General features: G+C 44.4%; 1 protein-coding gene across 3 annotated transcripts in view; it reads right to left on the bottom strand.

The window, feature by feature from the left end:
• NAF1 (nuclear assembly factor 1 ribonucleoprotein) overlaps window positions 1-26250 on the bottom strand; it is a 732295-nt gene that overhangs the window by 675842 nt on the left and 30203 nt on the right. For all 3 annotated transcript variants that reach the window (XM_069631362.1, XM_069631363.1, XM_069631364.1), the window contains exon 2: window positions 23072-23547. In XM_069631362.1, coding sequence (XP_069487463.1) covers window positions 23072-23544 — 473 coding nt within the window. In that variant the 5' untranslated portion in view covers window positions 23545-23547. The remainder of the gene's footprint in view (window positions 1-23071; window positions 23548-26250) is intronic.

Below are 26250 nucleotides of genomic sequence, written 5' to 3' on the forward strand. Positions count from 1 at the left end.
TAGACGTGAATCCCCACCTCTACCGAGACTCGCAACAACCACCGCCATTAACTTAGTGGTAACCCTTAAGGGCAGAGGTCAGCCTAAATGGCAGAACTCAAACTGATAATGAGAACCACCAATGTCGAACCTCAGGTTCCTCCTGTGCTTTTGATGGCTAGGATTATGAAAGTAAGCATCCTGAAGGTCCAATGACACCATCCAATCCTGAAGCTGGTGAGCCTAAAGTATCTGAGAAAGGGTAACCATCTTGAACTTGCCCTTTCTGAGGAACTTGTTCAAGCATCTTGAGGCCAAGATGGGTCTCAATTCTCCAACCTTCTTGGGGATTAGGAAATATGGAGAGTACCACCCCTTGTTCCTCTGCATCACAGGCACTTGTTCTTTAGCACCTCTCTAGCAGGCTCAAAATGTCCTGCAAAAGGAACGGATCTGGAACTTAGCAAGTGGCTCCCCATTGGATGATCCGGAGGCCTTTTTAGAAATGGGAGGCAGTAACACTAGGCTACTGTTTACAATGCCCACGCATCTGAAGTAATACTCTGCCATTCTTGCGGATGCTGAGAGAGTTTGCCACCCATCGGGGTCTTTTAGGTTAAGGCCACCAAGAGGTTTTGAGGCGGCTGAAGCAGAGGTTGATGGCAAGGTAGCTGTTGCTTGGGCGGACTTGGCACCCCTCCCTCGTCCACCACGAGGGAATCTTCTTTGGCCCCTTTAACTAGCCAGTCCTCTCGCTCTTCCAATTGCGGAGTAGAAACGAAAGGACCTACCCCTCCAAGATGTTCCACTGGGGTCTGATATCAGCACCAAGGGATTTGGCTGCCGCCTTTGAGATCTGCAGCTTCTCTGGCTGCAAGGCTGACGAAACCCCAAACAGCCGAGTGCCGTCAAAGGGCATGCTGAGGGGCCTAGACTGCATGTCCGGTGCAAAAAGACTTCCTCAACCACACAAACCTGCGGATCACAGTGCTTGCCACCATGTCTCTACTGATGCTGTCAGCAGAGTCCAGTGCTGATTGAAGAGACTCACGCAGCCTCCTTTCCATCTCTTACAATATGCAGGAAGCCGTACCTTTCTTCCCCTTCGGGAATATGCTCAGTCCCTACAGCTATACAGTCCCACTGGGTGAACATACATTTTGCTACAGTGCAAGTGGTATTTGCACACGTAAGAGCCATGCTCATGGCAGAAAAAGCTTTCCTAGCCCAAGCCTCAAAGCGCTCATCATCCCCATCTGGTGGAATAGTTGGATAAGCCACTTGTTTAGAAGCAGATGTTGCCGCCTGAACCACCAGGCTATCTGGCATAGGATGTTTTGACAAATATTCAGGATCTGTGCTGGAAGTTCTATATTTCTTAGTGAGGTTTTTATTCACTGCTTGGCTAGATTTGAGAACCTCCCAGTTTGCCGTTACCCTTTAATCTAGGGCAATATGGAAATTAAGTACAGGATCCTTCTGAGGGCCTTTATCCAATATATCCGTCAAGTCATCTTGCTTGAATGGGTGTGTAGAGGAGTAGCCAAGTGACATATAAAGAACAGTTAAACCAGCAAAGAGCAGAGAGTGGACTCCGCAGTACCCATAAGAATACCTAAACCTAAGAGAATCTGGGAGATAAAGTACCCATTGGGTAAACCATACCTGCATTGGAGAAAATATGATGGCCATTTGAATAAAATTCCTGAAGAAGAAAGGAAGATGAATGACAAAGACGAATGGTGGCATCACATAAGACAGAATTGACACCCATAGAAGAGATATACAGACCGAAAATACATAAAATCTATAAACCAAGAAAGCACAAAAGATAAGTGACATCTTGGGCTGAAGGTGAAGAAACTTATGCCACAGATGTGATGAAGATACTTAGTTTAAACGTGTAAAGATGCAACAGAAATGCAAGCAGCAAAGCAATCATGAAGCTAGCTCACGCTTTTTTATAGAATAGGCCACGGCAAGTGCATATGGAATACATCGCCAGCTTGCGCAGATGTGGATACCACGGTTGTCTCGCCCACATAGGAGGAACCAGGATGAGTGTCATCTGTTCCCTGTGTAGTTTGTTCACTATCCTGCTGATTAATGTAGTTGAGGGAAAAGCGTAAGCAAATATCCCTGACCAGTTCATCCATAGGGCGTTCCCCTTGGAGTGTGGCTGGGGGTACCTGGATGCAAAGTCTTGTTTTCTTTTGCAGCAAACAAGTCTAGAGAGGGGTAACCAAAAAGAGAGAAGATGTGGTCTACGATGTCTATGTAGTTTCCACTTGTGCTCTTCTGGCAGAGGGTCTCTGCTGAGAGAGTCCGCCAGTGTGTTCAGTATCTCTGGAACATGTTGGGAGGACAGGGTCATCCCTCGTCTGAGTGCCCACTTCCATATTTTCTGTGCCAGCTCGGACAGATTTGGAGAGCATGTACCTCCTTGCTCGTTCACATGGAACATTGCGATGGTGCGGTCTGTTAGGACTTGTACCGACAGGTTTGCCAGGTGTTCTTTGCAGGCTTGTAGGGCCTTGAGGACTGCCAATAACTCCAGAACGTTTATGTGTTTCTGTGCAGCCACATGTGACGAAAGGCCGTGTGCTGTGTGGTTAAGGTAGAGGGCCCCCCGCCCGGAAAAGGATGCGTCCGTTGTGACGAGCGCTTGAGCTTCCGGTTCATGGAAGGGTTTCTCCTTGAGAAGATTTTCCCTTGACCACCAGCGTAAGTTCTGAACCAGTGTTGGCGAAACAACCACTAGATCGTCCCACTGACCACTTGCCCGAGACCATTGTTTCGCAAACTATTCCTGCATTGGTCGCATGCGCAGGCGTGCGTTGCAGACTAGGTAAATGCATGATGCCATCATACCTAGCAGGTGCATTGCTTTGCGTACGCTTATCCGGAGACCGGCTTGATACTGGGGTATTTGCTGAAGCATATTTTGCACTCTTTCCATGGATGGGTAGGCTAAGATTGTTTTTGTATCCAATACAGCTCCTAGGAACTGTTTTGATGTGTTTAGTATCAGACATGACTTTTTCTCGTTTATTGAGAAGCCCAATTGGAAGAGAAGGACTATAGTCCTTTGCGTGTTTACTTTGCAAAGATGGAAGTTTTGCCAGCGATTAGCCAGTCGTCCAGGTAAGGGTACACTGTTATTGACTCCCTGCGTAGGTGCGCTGCCACCACTGCCAGTACCTTGGTGAACACCCTTGGAGCTGAAGCTATTCTGAAGGGCGGTACCTTGAACTGATAATGTTGGTTTGCTACTTTGAATAGCAAGAATCTTCTGTGCACTGGGAACATTGAGATATGAAAATATGCATCTTTCATGTCCAATGTTGCTATGTAATCCTCCTTCTTTAACAGAGGTATTACTACTTGTAGCGTTGCCATGCAACATTTTTGTGGTTTTACAAATTTGTTTGCAGGGCGCAGGTCTAGTACCAGGCGCATGGTCAGATCTTTTTTTGGAACAAGTACGTACGTTGAATAAATACCATCTTTGTGTGGCACGACCTTGATGGCGTCCTTGAGGAGTAGAGCTTTCACCCCTTCTAGCAGGATAAGCTGTTCTTCGTGCAATGGTTTCTTATGGCGCAGGGGGAGGTTTGACGGTTTTCCTATATATATATATATATATATATATATATATATATATATATATAATTCCAAGAGGAACCTTGGTTTTGGTTGTATCCGGTTACTCTCGCTTTCGGGGGCAAAACGCACCGACACAAATTACTACCACCTCTTTGGCCTGGTTGTTTATTAGTCAGTTGGCCAAGAGATTTGAGGGTCTCATTCATCCTTAGCAGACCCGAGGGCGTCTTCAACTGCTTTCCCAAATAATACGTTCTGCTCAACTGGCATTTTTAGTAGGGTAGCTTGAGTCTTAAGTTTAAAGCCCGACTGCCTAAACCAGGCATGGCGTTTTAAAATGGTGGCTTCTGCAAGGACTCATCCAGCGTTGTCAGCTGCGTCAAAGTAATTTTTTAGGAGGACGCCCTTCTGATACTCCAGAAGGGAGAGTTTGGCCTTTAGTGGCTCTGGCGCTGACTCTGCTACGGCCTTTACCCCATCCGACTTTGTGCAGTCATAGCTGGATAGCAAGGTGCAATTGTTTGTTATACATGCCTGGTATGCTGCAGTGGACGCCATCTTCCTACCCATGGCATATCATTTTTTTCTCTCCTTGTCCGGAGGGGCTTCGGAGTAGGCCAAGGGGATACCAACTCTCTTGCAGGTGGTGGTAACAATCAGAGAGTCAGGTCGAAGTTGGCCCCTTATATATAAGGGGTCGGAAGGTGCTGGTCTGAAGAGTTTCTCGATTCTAGGGTATCATTTGGCAGTTCTAGGGAAGGTTGAATCCTTCTTTGGGCTGATTTTAGCAGGGGGATAAATAGGGTAGCCGGTTATTTTTTTTTAACTTTTCTTTATTGGCATGATGAGAGAACAGACAATCAACACAGTGCACAAGATATACACTGATGCAGTTACATGAATGGTTATATGGTATATGGGGAATACAAATGTAGGTAGACTTTCAGTTTTTACAGTTCAGTGAGTCACAGTAATGGTCTAGCTTACTTCCTCAGGAGGGGCGGGGGGGGGGTGACCGTAGTTCTAGGTCCTCCTTGCTGTTCAGATAGCTACAAAATTCAGTCCATACATTCCTGGGGCGAGAGGGCAGCGGGAGGGTATTGATGTAATACTCCTCACACGTTTGAGTCCAGGTGAGGGCCCTCAGCCACATCTCAAAAGAAGGGGGGAGCGGTGTTTCCAACATTGTAATATGCATTTTTTGGCCACCATGGTGGCCACATTCAAAAACCTGACACTTCTCAATTCGGGCTCGTCCCACAGGACAAACAGTACAGCTAATGGCTCAGGCGGGATATGGGACGCTGTTATTTCAGAGAGAGCATCTGTTATGGCTTTCCAGTATGGGCCTAGTGCGCCACAAGTCCAAAACATATGTATGTGATCCGCCTCTGTAGATTTGCATGTGGCACAAGTGTGAGCCTGGCTGTTTGCCAATCTATCCCGTCTGTGCGGTGTGTAATATAATCGGTTCAGGAGCTTGTATTGTATACATCTATATCTGGCGTTTAAGGAAGTGGTGCGGGTGTGTATGCACATTTTCCTCCACATTACATCAGTGATGGGCAGGCCTAGTTCACCGCTCATGTCGCGTGCTGTCTGTGGCACATCCTTAGGGTTGGCCATCAGCATTTGGTAGAGCGAGGATATTATCCCTCTGGCGGGTATCCGGTTTTTTATCGCCCAACATATTCTCTGAAAAATCCTCGTCCTGTTGGGCCTCTTGTGTTTCAATGCCGAAATGTTCTGCAGTCCTTATGAGTATATCATTGAATAGTGGCTGGTTTTCCACCGGGGAGTCTGGTAAAACAGGGTCTTGCGGGACTGGAAAGTCCATCGCAAAAACCACAGACTCGGTATCCTCTTGGTCTTGGGACGTCTCCCCCCACCAGCATCGTAACCCTTGGTGTCATCATAATAGGGTTCACCCTTCTCCAAGTATTCATCCTCCTCTACATCCTGGTCGTAAAGGTCATAGGAGAGGCGAGGAGTTTTATGTGGTTGTTCAACAGCCAATTCTACTGGAGGAAGAGATCTCTTTTTATACGATACAGCCGATGCCTGGGACTGAGAGGCTGTAGGTGTTGTGTTGGAGCCAGACGCCTGTGTAGTGGGAGGCGTGGAGGTCAAGTTGTCCAGAACATGTGGATGTTTTTCAAAAAAGTTTTCTAAGCAGGTCATGCGTCTCATGACTGTCAATATCCTGTGCAGACCATCTGGCTGAACTGGGTATAACCCCCGGGTCGGAGGAGGCAGGCGCGGGGGTAGAGTGGGTATGTTCCTCTTCTTCCTCAAGACTGATAGAGTCAGGCTGATGTGCATTATCAGACTGTACTAAGGTGTCCTGTAAGGGCATATTTTTAATGTTGGCTAGATGGTTGTTCCCTAGCTTTCTCCTTGCTAAGTGAGCCCCTCTCTCTAGAGGAACTGGATTTGTGTCTCTCCTTATGGTCCCTGCTCTTAGATGATGATTTTTTTTGAGCTCGGGGTCAAAGAGGGGGTATCGGAGGACTCCCTGGGCTTGCCCCTGGTTGTCGGCCGAACGTAGACCGCAGGGATGGCTTGCGCTGCGTCTTTCGCCGTCGCGGGGAGTTTTGAGTTGGGTGACCTTTGTCTTGATGGACTGGTCATGTGGCGACTGCTCGGAGAGCCCAGAGGACATCTGATCGGAAGATCTGCCCTTTACCATTGACTCTCTGCGTGCAAACTTACTTGCATCGCCGCGGGGTGTGCGGAAGAACAACAGTTTCCATCTGCCAAGTTGGAGTACCGCGCTTAGATGAGTCTATCCACCTGACTTCCTGCAGGCTGCACCCACCCAGCTCACATTAAGCAGCAGCTGCTTTTGACATTTTTAAAAGCAAGTTGAGACCCCTTAAGATTCTGGGACAAGCTGAAGTGCCATTGAGCGGACTTCCAACTCCGCCGATCTGTCTAATACAGCAGCTCCTGCATACCAGTATGGTTACATCTTCTTCCTGATGAAGACGTTGTTTAAATTAACATTCCACGTCAAAACCGGTTGAGGAAAAAACCTAAAGGGGATGTGATCTGTGTATTTCCTCGCTGTGATCCACCTTTACAATAGATTTGGTTTCAGTGATTTCTATTGCTCTTTGTATAAACTTTAAAATAATATTCTTCAAGGAGAAATCATGAATTGCGTTCCCCCTATGTTTATAATCCTTTTTCCTGTTTTTTAACAATTTGTATGAATGCCACGGATTGTTGAGGTGTGTTTGAATGTCGCACTATGAATGGAAAGTGTGTGTGATTTTTTTTATCAGCCTTTTTAGGCAGAATAATGCTGTTGCTCTGCTGTATTTGTTAAATTATGTAGTGTTTAATAATTTGTGATTTATTCACTTTTTCCAATTTTTGTATCAATTAAAAATAAACTTTGATATACTTTTGTAAACACATTTTTTCTCTGGACAATTTTTCTGGTCTTGCTGATATAATAATATCTGGTCCAGAGGTTAGAGTTTTCCTGCATCTTCAATTTTCTCAAGACAAATGAGAGCGAATGATAGTCTGCCTCGACCCGTGATAAGTAAAGAAAAAAGGAGCGTTAAAATCAGATCCGGATCACTATCCGGGGAAGGGAGGCAACCAAGCCCACAAATGTTAAGACGCCCCCTAAACAAATCAATCGAACCCCATTTCAAGATCCAACTTCATGGAGTTGGTGAGCAGGTGCGCTAGCTACTAAAACTCATTATTAGGGCCAGAAGAACAAGTGTCATTGAAACCTGGAAATTGGGAGTTGGAACACTTGTGGATTTCGGCATCTTTTCAATGAGATGTTACCAACAATCTCAAAATTGGATATAATATGCATCCAAGAATCCTAGCTCAAAGAACAGCCAATATTAAATGGCTATGGGGTCCATTTAAATCCAGCGATGGGGTAAAAGAGGCAGACCCTCTTCAGGCCTCATGATGATTAAAAAAACAGGTTAAACATGAAAAGTTGTGTAGGTCATAAACCCTAACCCGTATATACAGATCGTAAGAATTAAACTGGGACGAAAGAAGCCGAGGAACAGCAATTTCTGCTCTTATTAAACCTGTATTGGAACCCAGAGGCTCAAGAGGGAGCTTCCTTGTGGACCTGGTAAACAATTAGATTGATCAGATGACAAAGGATTTTAGGGATATTCGAATAGTAATCTGTGGTGATCTAAATGCAAATTGTGTGGAAGGAAGAAATGGAGATAAGAGGGATTCACCTTTTAAATGGAATCATCCAATATACCGGCAGCTCCTACGTGGTTAGACGAAATAAAGAAGGCCACTTTGGACTACTTTTTTGTGTCAGAAAACCTACTCCCAGATATAATTTCTTTGGTAGTCAATACAGTGATCAAGATCCAATCATAGTGACCATCTCGGAAATGACACAAGAAAACCACCATCGCTGGAAGGAAGGGATAGAACTAGCGGTGGCACGAAACCGACTACGCATTCAGCCAAAGGACATCCCTCAACTGATAAAAGAGCTGTTGGTGTGGCAACATCTGGAGCCGGAAACATTGGCGAATGACCAAATTCTATTAGCCTTCAAAGAATGTAATGAAAAACATCAAAGACCCAGATTTAAAGCAATCCATATTTATGATAGGGATGTAGCCTTACAAAAGAAGATACTGTGAAATGATATAGGAACCTTGAAAAACTTGCAGGTAAACAAGATAGAAATGCTGCGAAAAAAGCTGGACTCCTCCAAAGAGATGCTAAGATAATTCTAAAAGCACTTAGTGACACAAATGGTAGGAATATATGGCAACTACTCAATGGTAGAAGGTAATCTGTGGGTCCATGTCTACTAAACTCAATATCGGAAGAAATATGGGTCAAACATTTCAAAAAGTTGTTTAAAGTTGTAAATAACAAACCAACAAACGTGGAATGGGAAAGAAAAGTACCCCGGAGCTGGAACACTGAATTCCAGAGAGAGGAGATTGAATTGCTCATTAAAAAAAGCCAGTCGACCACGTGCCCCAGGCCCGATGGCATCTTCAACACAGTTCTAAAAGCTGCCCAGTAACAGTGGGCCGAGCTTTGTGAAATTCTTTTTGAAAGAATAATGAAGGTCGGAAAAATCCCAGAAAACTATGATAGTAGTCCCAATATTTAAGAAAGGGGACCGCCAAAATCCAACTAATTACAGACCAATTGCGCTATTCGATGTCTTAGGAAAGATCTTCACAATATTACTTCTAAAGGGCTTGAAAGAGTGGATTGAAAGAACAAAGAATTGTGATAGTTGACAGGCTGGATTTGCTAAAGAAGTGGGGTCCAGCCCAAATCTACTTGTACTCTGTCTATAAAAAAATAAAAATAAAAAAATAATAAATGAAGAGCAGGCCACAAGAAAAAAAATCTATATGGCCAGCATAGGCCTACAACAAGCTTTTGCTAGTATAGATCACAATCTATTACGGAAGAAATTGGAATCTAGAGGCACCCCTAAAGATCTGTACTCTGGAACAAACATGCAGATTAAATTAGATCAACATGGGAACCTCTCAAAGAAAGTCAAAACTGCAAAGGTGCTAAAACAAGGATGTCCTTTAGCTCCAACTCTATTCAATTTCTTCATAGAAGATTTGAAAAAGGACTTGAATGACAAAACATCATTTCCACTGAAAATTAATGGAATAGAAGTGCCCAGATTACGCGGACGACCTGGTCCTCTTGCACCAGACAGACAAAGGTCGGTCTACAAAGGAAAGTTAACCTTCTGCAGAGATACGTGAATAAAAACAGCCTGAAATGAATGCTGCTAAATCAGGGATTATGATATTGGGTGATGTGAGAGGAGGGAAGAAAAACAAAGAAAGTTGGCTACTTGATGGGAATCGTTCGGTGCCAGTCAAGGAAATCAAATAACTGGGCATAATGCTAAGTACGGCAAAGGGAGAGAAAGCATGGATTGATGGTCTGAGGATGACAGATAAAAGTCTTACTGCGCAAGGTAGGGCGTTAGACAGAAGGTTTGGAAAATCCTCTCTTCAACCCATCATAACCTTTTACACAAAAAGTATCACATGTTCTTAGCTTTGGAGCCAAGGCCTGCCAATGTCTCCAAGAGCTTTGGGATTTCCTTGAAGGTTTCTTCTGGAAACTAATCTTACATCTTCCGCTGGCAATTACGATAGCAGTAATTCGGCATGAATTAGTGTTAACATCATTACACGCAAAAGTAACATGGAACATTCGAACGCTCTTTAGGAAAGTGAACTTAATTAACTGCCGCCTGCAATTTGAAGTAATTAAGATGAGAAAGTCGGGCATTAAGGACTGGGCTATGAATTTATGGAAAACGGACTGCAAACTAATTCTCAATAATTTAGGCACCTCGACTGAAGTCTTGTGTAAAAATCCAATGCTCTTAGAGGATTTTTTGGGTGGACGACTGTCGAGAAACAGAAGAGAAAAGAATAATGTCTGCCACTCATACCCTCTCAAAATAAAACTACGGAAACATGAATGTGACCCAAGTGTACTTAAAAAAAATTCCCACACAACAAAGGGGCTTTTGGGATTTAGGCTCAACGTTCTTCACAATAAAACAACTCTCCTGAGATGTGACAGACATCAGGGTTCAATTAAATGTCCTCTATGCGATTTGCAGAGTGAAACTCTGCAACATTTGACTCTATTCGGTCCTAAATTGAAAAGACCCAAGATCAATCCACTTGTACGGAAAAATATTTGGTCTAGTAGGACTAGATGCTGAGAAATGGTGGAAACTCGTAAATGGGGGTCAAAATCAGAGTCAACTTGCAGCGGTTACATTTCTTGAAGCTGTGTTTAAAAAATTGAGGGATAAGTCGATAACGCAAGGATATTATGATAGGGTTAAAGAAGGTTTTATTAAGGGGGGGATAGGTTCCGTTTTCTAGTTTGTTTCTTTTTGTATAAAATATATATTATATATACACATATATATTAAGGGCGGCAGTAGCCGTCCTATAGTTAAGGTGAGTCAGACTTCCATAGGAACCCCTTAAAATTCTATTGTTAATTTGATTCGAGTAACGGATTTGACTGAAATTTCAAAAAAGTGATTAGGGACCCGCAAGCCCCCCCCAAACGATACATTAAAAAATAAAGTTAAGACAAAAAAAATTGTTGCCTACTTCCCATTAATTTTCCCATAGACAAACAAGGTAATTTTATGCCAAAGCGCACAGTCCAAACCGCTGGACGGATTTGGACCAGGTCCGAAACAACTTGGGCATGAAGCATGGACTCGCCACCCATGTCTGGTTTAGGGTTATTCCATGCAGTAGTTATTTAAATATTTTACAGAGAAGGGGTTGCCCCCTTCTCAAAAACGGATAGTTATATCTCCCATGGTGCATTGCAGGATCATGGTTTTCAGAAATGAAAAAGCTGCCAACTTGTATTTCTGTCGATGCAAGAGATAACTGCAGCAATAGACTAGGATATGGGAAAACGAAACAGGGGAAAAAGCTATTTGCAAGTAAAAAAATATGCAATGCCATCAGGCTAGATATGGGGGGTGGCCAGAGGGCACAAAGTGAATATTTGGGAGTTGGAGGGGGTCTAGGGACTGAGTTTGCAACACAAAGCATTCTGTAGCCTCGGCTGCAAATAGCCGATATCTCGAAGCAAACTGTGTCACAGAAACAGCTTGTGTTGTTGGGGGGAGGGAGGGAAAGAGGGCAGGGTAGGTGAGGAGACCATCTGGGGAATGGGGTAGCTGGGACAGATGAGGGGGGCACTTGGTGAGGGCCTGGAAGGGCTGGAAAGCATTTATTTTCATCAGTTTTTCCGAAAATCAAGGCTATAAATGACTACAGACAGCCGAGGGTATGTGTAGATCACTACCTGCGGTTACAGGTTTTTTTTTTTAAATATATTTTTACAGCTATAGGGCCGTCGGGGCTGAAAAATTACTGCCCATTCAGCCATGTTGAGTGACACGATTGCCATCCAAGTCTAACCTCATGCAGTAAACAGGACAGACCCTGCTTAGCTTCAAAGTAAAGAAGGGGTAAGCCTCCTCAGGCAATGTTGCCAGATAAACGAGCCAAAGTTACAAGACCACTTAGAGAAATGGGCCGCTCCTTTCCATGCTTTCAAGCTAAGCAGGGTCATTCCCGGTTACTGCATGGATGGATGATCGAATGGGCATCCAAATCATTTTTAAAACTTTTTTTTTTAAACCGTGCTACTGTCAGTCCTTGAATGTTTTGCACTCTGACAATTTCTTTGAATTTTGCGCATTGCCTTCTGGTATATGTAGTCTGCCAGTCAATAATAATTTTAAAAAAAAGATATTTTTAAAGCAACAGGGAGTTTTCCATTCCTGCATTAACTGGGAGGCACCCTGCTTAGCTTCAAAACGAGGTAGGGGGTCAGCCGCCTAAGGCAATGTTGCATAATAATTCAGCCCTTCTTACAAGACCACCGAGAGAAACAAGGCCTAAGAAGCTGGATGCTTCCCCGCTTTGAAACTAAGCAGGGTCGGTCCCGGTTACTGCATGGATGGCAGACAGTCCACAGTCCCAAATGCCATGTGTTTTCTCAGTTTTAAATATCTAATAAGACACAGCATCCATATTATTTATTTTCAAACCGTGCTACTGTCAGTCCTTGAAAGTTTTGCACTCGGAGACCATTTCTTTGCCTTTTGCAGGATTGCATTCTGGCATTTGTTGTCCCAGTCAAGATGGGGGAATAATGCCACAATTGTTTGTTTGTTTATTTATTTGTATAGCGCACCTGACCCAGAGGTATATGGGCGCTTGAGCATCAAGTTACAGGCATAGGTAGGAACATTTGTACAATTGTGCAATGTAAGTATAGTTACAACATCGGTTATGAAAGCAGTTATAGTTGACTGAGTGACATACATACATACAGTGCTAGTTAATTGTTAAGTAACTAGGTGATGATCTTAGTTCTGAAAGGTTGAAATGTAGGGGTAGATTTGATGTCCGATGGGATAGTGTTCCATAATTGTGAAGCTAGAACTGGGAAACTGGATCCGCCGGCTCTTTTGAGGGAGTATTTGGGCACTGTCAGTTGTAGTGTATTAGAGGATCTGGTGGTTCTAATATTCTGTCTTAAGATGAATTTATCGGTTAAATAAGGTGGGGCCAGGTGGTTAAGAGCTTTGTAGGTGAGGCAGATAGTTTTTAGGTCTATTTTTTGTTGGATGGAGAGCCATTTGCATGTGATTCTTGTGGCTGAGATGTGTTTTCTTCTGGGAATATTAAGGGCGGCGCGGAGTGCATTATTTTGTAGAACTTGTAGTTTGTTAACAACCGTTTTATTGGCACCTACATACAGGCTGTTGCAATAATCCAGTTTGGATTGTATAAGTGCTCTGGCTAGAGTAAGGCAATTGTTGGGGGATATCAGAGGTCTGCAGGCTCCGATTAGTTTCCCAGTGTAAGCAGTGGCTGAGGCGGTCATATTAATTTGTTTGGCGAGGTTGGTGTTAGTGTCGAGATAGAAACCAAGAGTTTTTACACTTTTGGCAGTGGGAATGGTGTTGCCGTCAATGATGAAGCTAGAGTAGCTCGGGCTGAGATTCCGGATGGTGTTGGGTGAGCCGACAAGGAGCAGTTCGGTCTTGTCATCGTTCAGGCAGAGGCCATGAGTGGCCATCCATGCCTGAACGATGGAGAAGACTTCGCCGATCCTGTTGGCATCCGTGTTGTGGTTGCCTGATAAAGTGAGGAGTATCTGGGTGTCATCTGCGTAGTTAGTGTAGGTGACACCCAGATGGCCCAGTTTATCGAATAGGGGCTTTGTGAATATATTATACAAGGTGGGTGAAACACACGATCCTTGTGGGACACCGCAGGTAATGGGAATAGGGTCGGCTGCTGCAATGGGTGAGAAGACTCGCATGGTCCTATTGTCCAGGAAGGATTGGATCCATGTGACCGCCGAGTGGGAGAAGGGTGCTGCCGATGATAGGTGGTTGCACAGGATTTTGTGGTCAACCAGGTCAAAGGCAGCGGAAAGGTCGAGGAGAAGCAGGATAGCAGCTCTCCCTTTATCTTTGATTTCGTCTATCTGGCTCTTGAGATCAACAAGGGCCGTTTCCGTCCCATGTTGGGGACGAAAGCCAGATTGGCGAGTACCTAGTAATCGGTTAGTTTCAAGGTAATCCTGAATTTGTAATTGTACACTTTTTGCCTAACATAGTTCTATAAAGATTTATATATTTGAGTGACTTTATGGTATGTGTACTTTTCAAGTTCGCTTTATAAAGCAGAGTATTGTTGAAAGCCAGACATCAGGGTGCGGGGGGGGAAAGGGGAAAATGATGAGTAAGTCATATGTATTTGCCCATGATGTGGTAAGAGCGTTTGCAATCCTGGCCACTGGTGCAGTTATTTTCCCCCGATTGCAGCTGCTTTTCAGGGCACCAGTACAGAATGCATGTGGGTGGACAGCATAACACTTTTCCAGAGAGCGGATGCAACCCCTTGGTTTGTTTTTAGGGTGGCGAGCTTGTTCAAGTATTTGGATACCAGGATTTGACTCAGGTTCTCATGTTCCCATTGCAGACGCTAACCCACAAGACCACAAGCACTGGTTTCGCATTGGGATTTTTTTTTTGCCATGGAATATTTCAATACAGATTGCTGGGTTTTTTAAGGCGAGCCCCTTTTATACTTTGCCAGCATATGTACTGGAAGATTTCCTCTCGCAGGCTATTTTTCTGGTGTTCATTCCTTTCTTTTTTTTTTTTTTAAGTAATGCTATTTTGCCTTGCACATTTTCTTCCAAGGCGGTCAATTGAACTACATTTTTATATTTCACTTTAAAATATATGGTCACTTACTTTGTGTATATTCATGGGTGCCAGCTTTTGATGTTCGCTGTGGAGCAAAAGTACCTAGGCATATGTTATTCTTGCAGCTAATCATTTTTTTTATCTTTTCCGTGCTGCTTAAATGCGGTTAGTTGGGGTCATGTGATATACCAAAACAATCGCCCACAAAGTCACCAAGAAACTAGCCATAAAACAAGGGGCTTGTAGAACGCCGCTTAACCAAAGTGGGTGATCCTTAGCAAATAATTGCACATTGCCCCAAGACCATGCTAGTGGTCTGGAAGTATTCTAAAAATCTATGGAATAACAAAACCCTTGAAATGTAAGAAAGAAAAAAGAAATCGTGTTGCAGGGACGTTCAGGTGAGAAATTAATGCAACAAAACCCCTGAAATTCAGCTAAAGCCACCTTAACTTCGCGCCTGTTGCGCAGCCTATGACCACAATGATGAGATCACGGATCACATCACTGATGACAACACTAAATACATTGTATATAACTGATTACATCAATAATGGAATTAGACATAACATTTATAAGTTAGCTATGAAAAATGTGATTACCTTAATAACAATTTAGGCCGTGGACTTGGCCATGACAAAAGCTGGGGTCATTGGCCGGCACCAAAGGCTATAGGTAGTTGTCGATTAGTGTTCAAAAATGCCAATGTGCATGGTTAAAAGACATGCCAACTCGCCCATCATCGTTTTATAATATACAGTGGGCACGTTGAAAGCTGTAGTCAGTGGCCATGGCTAAAGGCCATAGCTAGTGCCCATTAATATATGTTTGAATATACAGTCGGCACAGCCAAAGGCCGTGGCCACTGGCCTGTATTGTGTTGAAGACCATGACTAGTGGCTGGTTAGTGTATATATATTACACAGTGGGCACGGCCGAAGGCCATCACTTTTTGCACTTTATTATTTTAAAATATAAAATATACAGTGACATGGCCAAAAGATGTACAAACTGCACAAGGTAAAAGGCCATGGCTAGTGGCCCATTTATATGGTAGTATAGTGGGCATAGCCAAAAATTGTGATCACTGGCCAGTATTGTGCTAAAGTCCATGGCTAGTGCCTGAGATCTGTATCCGATGGTAAAGGCCAAAATCTATGGTTAGTAACCGGTTACTGTTTTAACATTTAGTGCGCATGGGTGAAGGTTGTGACAGCTGCACATAACTAGTACCCATTCATGTGTTCAAATATATTTGGCCATGTACACTGACCATGGCTGAAGGCCATGCTTAATGTCAGTTACTGTTGTAATGTAATTAGCAATGTCATCAGTAATGTGATCTGGGATGTTATCATTGTGGTCAAGGGCTGCGCAGCAGGGGGAGCGAAGTTAAGGTGGATTTAGCTGAATGTCAGGGGTTTTGTTGCATCAAGTTCTCACCTTAACATCCCTGCAACTAAAGTTTTTTTCCTTGAATATATACTACACACGCACACCCCCCACCCCAAATATTCCTCAAACAGAATTGCTCAGAGATCTGGATTACTTCAATGAAATTCATGTGGGCCCTCCGAAATAAGATGGGAAGCCTCAGAAAATGACAGCTCACATAATGAGAAATGTGAAACCCTTGGGTCATCAATTTACAGCTGCCAATTCCCCAAATGGGTATTAGTGGAAAACCTTTGTTTCACAGTCCTGATAATGAAAGCTTTTCGCAAGTCTTAAATTCTTGTACAAAACAATCTAATGCTACCAGCCCACCAGTGTTCTCGATTTTAATACTTTGCATGTATTAGAAGTACTGAGAGATTGCTGATGCATAGGATGTTTTTCCACTTTTCAACGTGTTCCTCTTTAATATATATTGATTCATATTTTGATATGATAGCACTAAAACAAAACTAGTCATTAAAAGCGTAATGGGACTTCCAAGATGGCCGCCGGCACAGCGAGACGTGTGTGAGACTCGCTCCCGCCGGGCCTTTCAGCAGCACCGTAAATAGCTACGTTCCGGAGGGTGGCCGACCCCATACCCGGCACCGACCACCGTCCATAGACACAGGACGCATACGGTGGAAGTCGCCCCGATCCCCGTCTTCCAGGGACGACACGGAGCGGGATCCACCCCTCCCCCACCGCGCCTACGAACCATCCAATGCGGCTGGGGTAGGCCCGGAGCGCAACGAGGGAACGGACTGAAGTGGTGTGCCGCGCAGCACAGTGGAAGCTGGTGATACGGACAGCCCGGGGGGAGAGAACCCCAACATAACAGAATCGACGCCACCAGACACCGAAGGGATCGCGCAGGGAGTGGGGGAGCAACGAACAACTCAACCCGAAGCCAAGAGCCGAGGGACGCCAGCAATAGTCCTCCGGACCGGTGGACTGGAAGGTGAGGGCCCCCCCCCCCCCCCCAACGCTCAGCTCTCCCCCCCGCTCGGACCCCGTACCCGCTAGGGGGACCCCCGCATTCCCCCTCCTCACACGGCAAGATCGGGAGGGAACTATAGGGCACCCAGCCCACGCAGTGCAAAAGGGAGACGAAATCCCCCCCCCCCCGGATCACCATCGGCTCAACTCGACGCACGCAGCAGGCCCATTTTAACGCCGGGCACCACCCTTCGAAGAAGGACAGTCACGGACAGCTTTGCGGGTACTATGTCCAGAGCTAAAGTGAAGGGAGGGGGATCTCAACTGAACCAGCAAACCGCTAGGCAGGACTCCAACCTGGTGCAGATGTGGGCAGTGGATACCCCGGTTTCGACGAGAAGCAGGCCTCCGGAGGCCACCCCGTCATTGCCCGCGACGGAAGCGGCCCACAACGCCTCCAGCGGTCTACCCCCGACTAAAGAAGATATGCACTCCTGGTTTAAAGAATTGCAAGACAAGCTCATGTCGACAGTCCAGGACCAATTCGCTGCAATCAAACACGATATGCAGCAGGCTATCCATGATATTAAACAAGACATTGCGAACCTGGAGGAAAGAACAGATACCTTGGAAAAAATATTGCAGAACGCAGAAGAGGAGGCACTGCAAAACAGCGAAACCCAGGAACACCTTGTCCGCTTGACCCACAACCTGGAAATACAGTGCGAGGACCTCGAAAACAGGTCCCGCAGGTCGAATATTCGCATAAAAAATATGCCTGAATCGGTCTCAGACAAGGATCTACGGAAAGCGGTGCAGGAAGTCTTCAGAGACGTCATAGATGCACAAGGCTCAGAGACAGTGGGGATAGACCGCATTCATAGAGTGGGCCCAAGGCGCACTGGAGCACCCGGGGAGAGACCCAGAGACGTGCTGGCAGCTATATCCTCCTACACGCAAAAAGAACTTATACTACGGAGAGCGAGGCAGCTCGAGCAAATTCGGATGAACGGGGTGGAAATCCAGCTGTTTCAAGACTTATCTGCCACAACACTCCAGAAAAGAAGAGAAATGAACCCACTCACTCGTGAATTGGTCAAGAAAGAGAAAATATAAATGGACTTTCCCCTTTGGCCTTCTGTTCGACTGGGAGGGTAAGCTAAGGAGGGCGACTACCATGGAAGAGGGGCTGAGCATCCTGAACCACCAGATAGACGAACCACCGACCAGCCACGAAAATAAAAGGGGGGGGGGAACGGCAGAACAGACCAGGGGGATGGGAAAGGGTCCGCCAGAAAAGGAAACGACAAGGAGGAGGAAAAGAAGCACCAAACAAAACAACCGAGTAGATGTGAATCCATAGCCAAAGATACTCGGTGCCCAACGGCGGAACACTCAAGGCGGAACAACACCCGATGAAGGAACATGGACAGAGCAATTAAAAAAGGCCCGGTGCGGTACCGGAACGACTAACATCAAGGCCAAGGGATGACAAGGGGTTTAGGACTCCCCGCACGGTTCGCCCCGAGCCAACTGAGGGCAGGGAGCGACAGGTGGAACGCCAGAGCTACCTTAGGTACCCGGGCCCTCCTCGGGAGCACAAGTTGGACTACAGTTAAAGTTTGGGGACAGGTTAACAGTTTGGGGTGGGAGGGACGTACCCGTTCCGGAAGAGGGAGGGGAATGGTCAACTCGGGCGAAAGGAGCACCCACAAAGGGCATATAAAATGGGGAAGATAAGATTTGTGACCTTAAATGTAAGGGGTCTGAACTCTCCAGTGAAACGGAAAAAAGTGGAGAACATGTTACGGAAGGAAAAGGCCGAAGTGCTACTACTCCAGGAGACACATATCAAAGTACAGGATAGGGGGAAAATTCGCCTCAGAGGCTACGATATACTGGCACAATCCAACGCAGCGGAGAAGAGAGCGGGAGTGATGATAGCAATTAAGGAGGGTCTGGAAGCAAGCCTGATTGACAAACTTTCCGACAAAGATGGCCGGTTCGCCTTTGCCAATATCAAGCTCCACAACGCCACACTGACACTGGCCTCAATATATGCCCCAAACACAGGTCAAGGCGGCTTCCTGAGAGACACGATGGGGAGGCTGGAGGTGTACGCGAAGGGTGAAATAATCATAGGAGGGGACTTTAATATGGCCTGGCATCCTCAGACCGACAGAAGCACGGGTGGGCCCCACCACCAAGGCGCCCCGTCGGTTCGACTTAAACGACGGATGGAGGGTATGGCGTTGTGCGATGCATGGAGAGAACATAAAGGCCAAACCAAGGGATACACATATTACTCACACGTCCACAACACAATGTCAAGAATCGACTACTTCTGGGTGTCAGTGGGGAAATTGGGCAAAATTCAAAACATGGAACTGGGTCCCATCTCCCTGTCAGTCCACGCACCCCTTTGGATGGACCTCTCGACCCCAAAGAAAGAGAAAGGAATCTGGAGGTGGCAGCTTCCTAGGGAGATACTCTCGGACCCAGTGATGGGTGAAGCCATTAGGGACAAAATCACAGAGTTCTTTGAAATTAACGATACAGGGGAGACAGCCCTCAGCACGGTTTGGGAGGCGTTCAAGGCGGTGATCAGGGGCCACTTAATAGCCCTCAAATCAGCGAAGGATAAACAAGCACAACGGTGGGAAACAGATCTGGAAGAGAAGCTGTCAAAAATCCGCGGAGAACTACTGGCGAACCCCACCAGGAGCTTAAAAAGATCACTCAAACACACAGAGGGGCAACTGGACCTCCTCCGCAGTAGGAGGGCCCAAAGATCCCTCCTATACCTCAAACAGAGATACTATATAAAAGCTAACAAGGCTGACCGATACCTAGCCCGGTTACTCCCTGCAAAGCGGAAAACAATGACCATTCGGTCCATTAAAAATACACAAGGAGAACAGCAGACACGCACCGAAGATATAGGAGACACATTCAGGAAGTTCTACCAGGACCTATATGAAACTAAACACCCAGACGAGGCAGACCAAAACGGATTCCTGACTTCGGTCCCCTTTCAAAAACTATCAGAAAAAGATAGAACGGACCTGGAGGCCCAAATTACGGAAAGCGAAGTGAAGAAAGCAATAAAAGATCTCCCACTCAACAAGGCGCCAGGCCCGGATGGCTTTACTGCCCCATTCTATAAAAAGTATCAAGACCTCCTCACCCCCTTCCTCACCAGACTACTAAACACCTTCAGAGATAGTGGGAACATTACCCCCTCCATGAATGAAGCTAAAATACTGGTATTCCACAAACAAGGGAAAGATCCCTCCCTCCCCGGCTCATACAGACCGATAGCCCTGATCAACTTAGATTCAAAAATATACACAAAAATCCTGGCCGCCAGACTATCCCCACTGCCCCCCCCCTAATAAACCCAGATCAATCGGGATTCATACCAGGGAGACAGACGCACGACAACACACGAAGGCTAGCCCATCTAATAGAAAAAACCAACATAACCCGCACCCCTGCTGTCCTCCTATCTTTAAACGCAGAAAAAGCATTCGACCGGGTTGAATGGTCAATGCTCTTCAAAACTATGGCACACATGGGATTCGGGACCCAATATATAAAAATGATAAAGGCCAACTACTCCTCCCCATCAGCTAGAATAGCGGTAAACGGGGTGGTCACGGAGAGGGTGGGAATCTCTAGAGGAACGAAGCAAGGCTGCCCTCTATCACCGCTCCTCTATGCGTTGTTCCTAGAACCATTACTAATTAAAATTAGGGAATTGGACCAAATCATGGGAATCAAGATGGCGGGGAAACAACATAAGGTAATAGCCTACGCGGATGACATGTTACTGGCTCTCGAATGCCCAGCCCAATCCATCCCTGCGGCACACCACTTAATAGAAACATTCGGGGACATATCCGGTCTAAAAATAAACAAAAACAAATCAGAAATCCTACCCCTAGCCGGGAACATGGAAACACACAATAGAATTGCAGGGCAGTTTGGACTAAAAGTCGCAGAGGAAGGCATAAAATATCTGGGTATAACGCTCACACGGAAGGCAGAGGCACTATATAAAAGCAACTACCCCTATCTCCTGGCAAGAATACAAAGAGACCTAGAACGGTGGTGCCCCCTAAATATCTCCTGGTGGGGAAGAATCCAATCGATCAAAATGAACATCCTCCCGAAACTACTGTACCACTTCCAATCCCTCCCGATCGCAGTCCCCGATTCATTCTTCAAGACACTGACCAAAGCAGTCTCCTTTTTTATTTGGAATAGAAAACCCCCTAGAGTAGCCAGATCAGTTCTCACGTCCCACACTAAGGAAGGGGGCCTGGCGCTCCCACACTTCAAAAACTATTATCGAGCGGCAAAACTATGGATCATGAAAGAATGGCTGGGAGACAACCAGCGAACGATCTGGGTGACCCTGGACAGGGCGGTCGCAAGAACACCTCTGGAGGACCTATTGTGGAAATCAAAACAGCACAGACACCCGAACCTGCGTATCAGCGAGGTCATGAAGGCCACATTGAATGCCTGGGACGAGCAGACAAGGAAAGGGCACATTACCACTGCTCCCGCTCCGTTCACACCAATCTGCAGGAATCCGCAGTTCCCCCCAGGAACGGAACACGGCGCCTATGAGAACTGCGAGGAAGCAGGCTGCAGAAAAATTGGGGAAATGTTCGTAGACAAGGAACTGAGATCCTTTGCCGACTGCAAAACACAATGGAACCTCACAAATGCGGACAGATACAAATATGAACAACTCAGACACTGGCTATCCACACCCGAAATAACACAAGCAGCGACGAGGGAGCTTACCACCTTTGAAAAATTTCTCCTCACCAACTCAGGAGACAAAAAGCTAGTCTCCACTCTCTATAAATTCATAAACTCACAGGAGGAAAACATAAAATGGGCGTATATCAAAAAATGGGAAAAAACTCTGGGTGAAGACATCACACCACAGCAGTGGCAATTGCTGTGGGCCGATGTCCCCAGACTAACCCGGGCTGCCCAAACCAGAGAAATGTGGACAAAAATCATTACACAATGGCACTACACCCCAGAGAGGCTACACAGCATGTTCCCACAGTCCTCTAACCAATGCTGGAGGGGCTGCTCAGAAACAGGCACATGGAGGCACATATGGTGGGACTGCCCAAAGGTCAAAAGCTTCTGGACAGAAGTAATATCAGAACTGAAGAAAATATTTCCAGAAGCGGAACACTTTCCTGAAAAACTGTGGCTCTGCGGACTAAAAGGGCAACACGCCAATACATTCACTAAAGCACAATGGAGGAGTCTTATGGGCCTGGTCATAGTGGCCTGGGCCACGATCGCACAGGGATGGAAGAAGAAAGATCCACCACTACTATACACGTGGATATATAAAGTCTGGTCCCAAATGACCATGGAAAAGATAACACAATATCCAAGGAACACAAGGCACCTTCACAAAAGAATGGGGAGGAGCACTAGAATATCTTCAATCAGACTATATGGCACAGTGGTGCCCGCACCACATAAAAATAACAGATTTTTTCACTTCTTGATCGACACCGAGAACAATTGACCATGAACTTCTCATCCGGACGGGAGGGGTGGGGTGGGGGGGGGGGGAGGGGGGGTGGCATGGGAAAGTTGGGGAATATTCACTTTCTGTATTACCTATGAAAACAATAAAATATGTTTTAAAAAAAAAAAGCGTAATGGTTAAACCATCCCATCGGTTTTGAAACAAGGTAAATGCCACAAGGCATTCGAGGTGTATTGCACTTGCACGCTTCTATACATAGCAAACCATGTCCATCTTCATTCTCCAAACACTAAAAGCAACACCTATTGGCACTGTCATTGATTTGATATGTATATATGCTTGATTATTATATGAACCTAAAATCAAGGAACATTTGTCCACTTTAAGGAACATTTATTTTAACAGGGGCATCGCAAACACAAGGTGGTGTATATTAAAATATCTCATATGGTAAAAAAGTGGTTTTCTTTTAAGATTTACACTACATCACTCACATTTACAATATGAGACAGAACGATGTATTAATTTGCCCAGAATCACACAATGCGTTGTATCAAATGCCAAAAGGTGGGATTACAACCCAGGTTTACAGGGTCAGCGATTAAAGACAATGGGTACATTGAAGATGAACATTCTCTGCAATCATAGCATCCATCACAGGTCCAGAAGGATGGCTATTTAGTTAGGAAGAGAGAATGTAGCAGTAAAGTGCATACAAAGAAAAAAGAAAATGGTAATTGCAAAAATACTAGAATCTACATACAAAACAAGGGTCAACCAACCTGTCATAAGACGAATCTTCAGATGATAAAGGTTCAGCTTTAATTTGTATAGGAACAAAAGCACAATTTATAGAAGAGGATAACGTATTTTCATGTTCTACATCTTGGCCAAACAGTGATTCAGGTTTTGAACCCAGGCTCCTCCAACAGCATGGCAAAACGTTCTCTTCTGCTGTCACTTGGGTATCTTGAATCCAGTCTTTGTAGCCCATTATATTAACCTCTCCTTTTGCTTTTTCAGAGTCTACATTTCCATGCAGTTCTTTGGTACAGGACATGAACGTTTCAACATTTAAATGAGGTTGTGCATTTGAGTTAATGTCGTAAGTTATGTCGTCCACAGCAGCGGGATCACTCATGTAGGACACATGCTGTTCAAACACCATGAATTCCTTATTTTGTACATGTCCATCCTGTTGATCTTCTTTTGGAATATATGGACCCGGGTTCTCTTCCATCACACATTCTTCCATTATCTGAAAAATATTCAAAATGGAAATGTGAAATTGTTTACAGAATAACATTATTGGTGTCATGTATACAGCTCACAGCCCTATAAACGAAGTCTTAAATTATCTATTGTTTATAGTGAACATATTTGTTTTTTATATCCCACTCTAATGTGCGTTCTAGTATTCTAAATAAGCACCTACAAAGCTACCATGAAGGAAGGAAAAGTAGGTGGCTGGCAAAGGATTCCTCGCCACGGTAAAATTAAATTGTGCAGCTTCTTTCTTTCATCCTTCTCCCCCAGCACTGGTCTGCTTACTTTGGAGTTACTCATTCAGACAGGAGCCAGCACAGTATGCTCTGTTACATTAGAGTACAGGCATATAACTTATCTCCTTTTCAAACACTCATTTGCCTTCAGACAATATGCCAATGTAATTCTGCAATATGTTTAAAGCAGCACACACTTCATTCATTGCCAATTCAATCATATCTAAATGCCTACCACATGCATTTGAAATAAAGATAAGTTTCCTGTAAAATGTCCACATTATATGTCATTGTCTTTTATCCACCACTGCGTTTATATCAAATAATTTTTAACATGTTTTTTGTTCGACTAGTTTATAATCTATTTTGAGGTTTCAAACTAATATTGTATCGGTGATATTGCTGCTTCAGTAGCTTTTAGCACAGGTTCACATTGTTTTTGTTGTGAGTATTATTTGTAATCAAATTACAAATACATGGCTTTTGCCCAGCGTGCAATATATGAAGAGATACAAAATGGAAATGGTGCACTTCCCTCCATACCAGACCAATGCTTTGATTCAGATTGGATCAATTGTTTATCAACAATTTGCACAGCAGATCGCAGCACTACCACAAACCTCAAGTCTACATGAAGATACTACAGGCATGCTCCATTATGCAAATGATGCTGTCCTCCTGTAAAGAGGAAGAAGAGAAGAGTCCTAATACCCAAGGACCCTTGCGTCCCCTGCACACCTCTTTAACTGACATTCAGTCAATATTCAGATATGTAAGAAAGTTTACATAATTCGAGTATTAGATCAAATGCTATATTCAAAGACATTTCAAAGTAAGAAAACGTTATGAACTTTTTTTAATTACAAAAAATATACTACAGCTCAACACGTTTCAAATTTTCCCTTTGTCAGGAGCAAAGTTACATCATTTGTCATTGTTTTCCTCAACAGTTCAATCTTTCTGTTCTACAAAGCAAGTGAAAGTGTATTTAGTAAACAAATCTCACAAGTGGCTGAAAAAAAGTTATATTACAAGACAAATTATTTTACAATCTCCCATGATAGTAGGTAATTATTCACCTGGCTTATTGGAGAGTTAATCATTTGTTTTCTTTCAGTTTGGGCTACTTACGTGAACTATAATTCCAAGCAAACTTAATGCAACTTTACCAACTACACTCAATTCTGGATAACAGTGGAGGTAAGCCCTTTTCTCATAATTTTCACCGCTAGGGTGATGTTGATTTTTTGCTTTAAATTGTTCTTCTACCAATTACAGGGTGATATAAGCATAGATTAGATATAAAGAGGTCGGTGATCCACTAGAGGGATATTCGTTTTACACCTTTTCCATGGGTAAGGTTGCCACGTGTTTTTTTTAAAAAAAAAATTTTTTTTACCTAATGGATAGTATTATTTTGGTTCTTGGAATGTTCTCTATATATTCTGTTTACAGTGTTACACCTACACTTAATGCGACAATTTACAGAGAAGGTCTGATTGAGACTTGACCAGCTCTAATAAGGATGAGAATGAAAACGAGTGAATAACTCTCCAATAATCCAGGTGAATAATGACCTACTCTCATGGAAGATTGTAAAAGAATTAGTCCTGTAATATAACTGGTTCACAGACACTCATGAGATTTATTTACTAAATACACTTTCACTTACTTTGTAGAACAGGAAGATTGAACTGTTCAGGAAAATAATGACCAACGATATAACTTTGCTCCTGACAAAGGGAAAACCCGAAACGCGTTGAGCTCTAATATATTTATGTTGTCATTAAAACATTTTTTTCATACAGTTTACTTACTTTGAATCGTCTTTGAATGCAGCATTTAATCTAATACTCAAATTATAAAAACGCACTTTCAGTTTGAGAGGTGCGCGCTGGTGGTGTACTTTCTATCGCAGTATAGCTGTGGTCAAGAAGAAACAATGATGTACATTCTTTAAACTACGTACCCAAAAAGGGGGTGGAAATTAACTGCAAAAAGCCTACAGTCTACACCAGACTAAGATTGAGGCGTTGAAAAGGAAGGACAAGCCTAAAAGGTGAGATGATAAAGGCAGTAGTTCATCTTTATTATTTAGGCCTCTGTTGTGGTTGGGATGGCTGCTTGAGGGACCCAATTGCGAAAAGTAAGCCAAGTTTGGCCCGCTAAAGCTTTGCACATTCAGATTTTCTAAACCCTTTGGAAATAAATTTGTTAAATCTATTGCCGGGGTAAACATTTTAAATTGCAAGCTGCTAGACAGTCATAAAAAGTCACTTGCCACCTCAACTCTATACAGTACAACATTTCGTACTTGCCAAGAGTCTAGCTGAACCCAAATCGGAGTAGGTATAATGATGGGTTAATGGATGTTTTGAATATCGTTGGAAGTTCTTCCCTACCTTAGATATTACATATCTGAGAGAAATGGTAAAATAACTAAAATACGATGAGCATTT

This window comes from Ambystoma mexicanum, chromosome 6q (assembly GCF_040938575.1).
Source record: "Ambystoma mexicanum isolate Mex_15411 chromosome 6q, UKY_AmexF1_1, whole genome shotgun sequence".
In the NCBI taxonomy this organism is placed as follows: Eukaryota; Metazoa; Chordata; class Amphibia; order Caudata; family Ambystomatidae; genus Ambystoma; species Ambystoma mexicanum.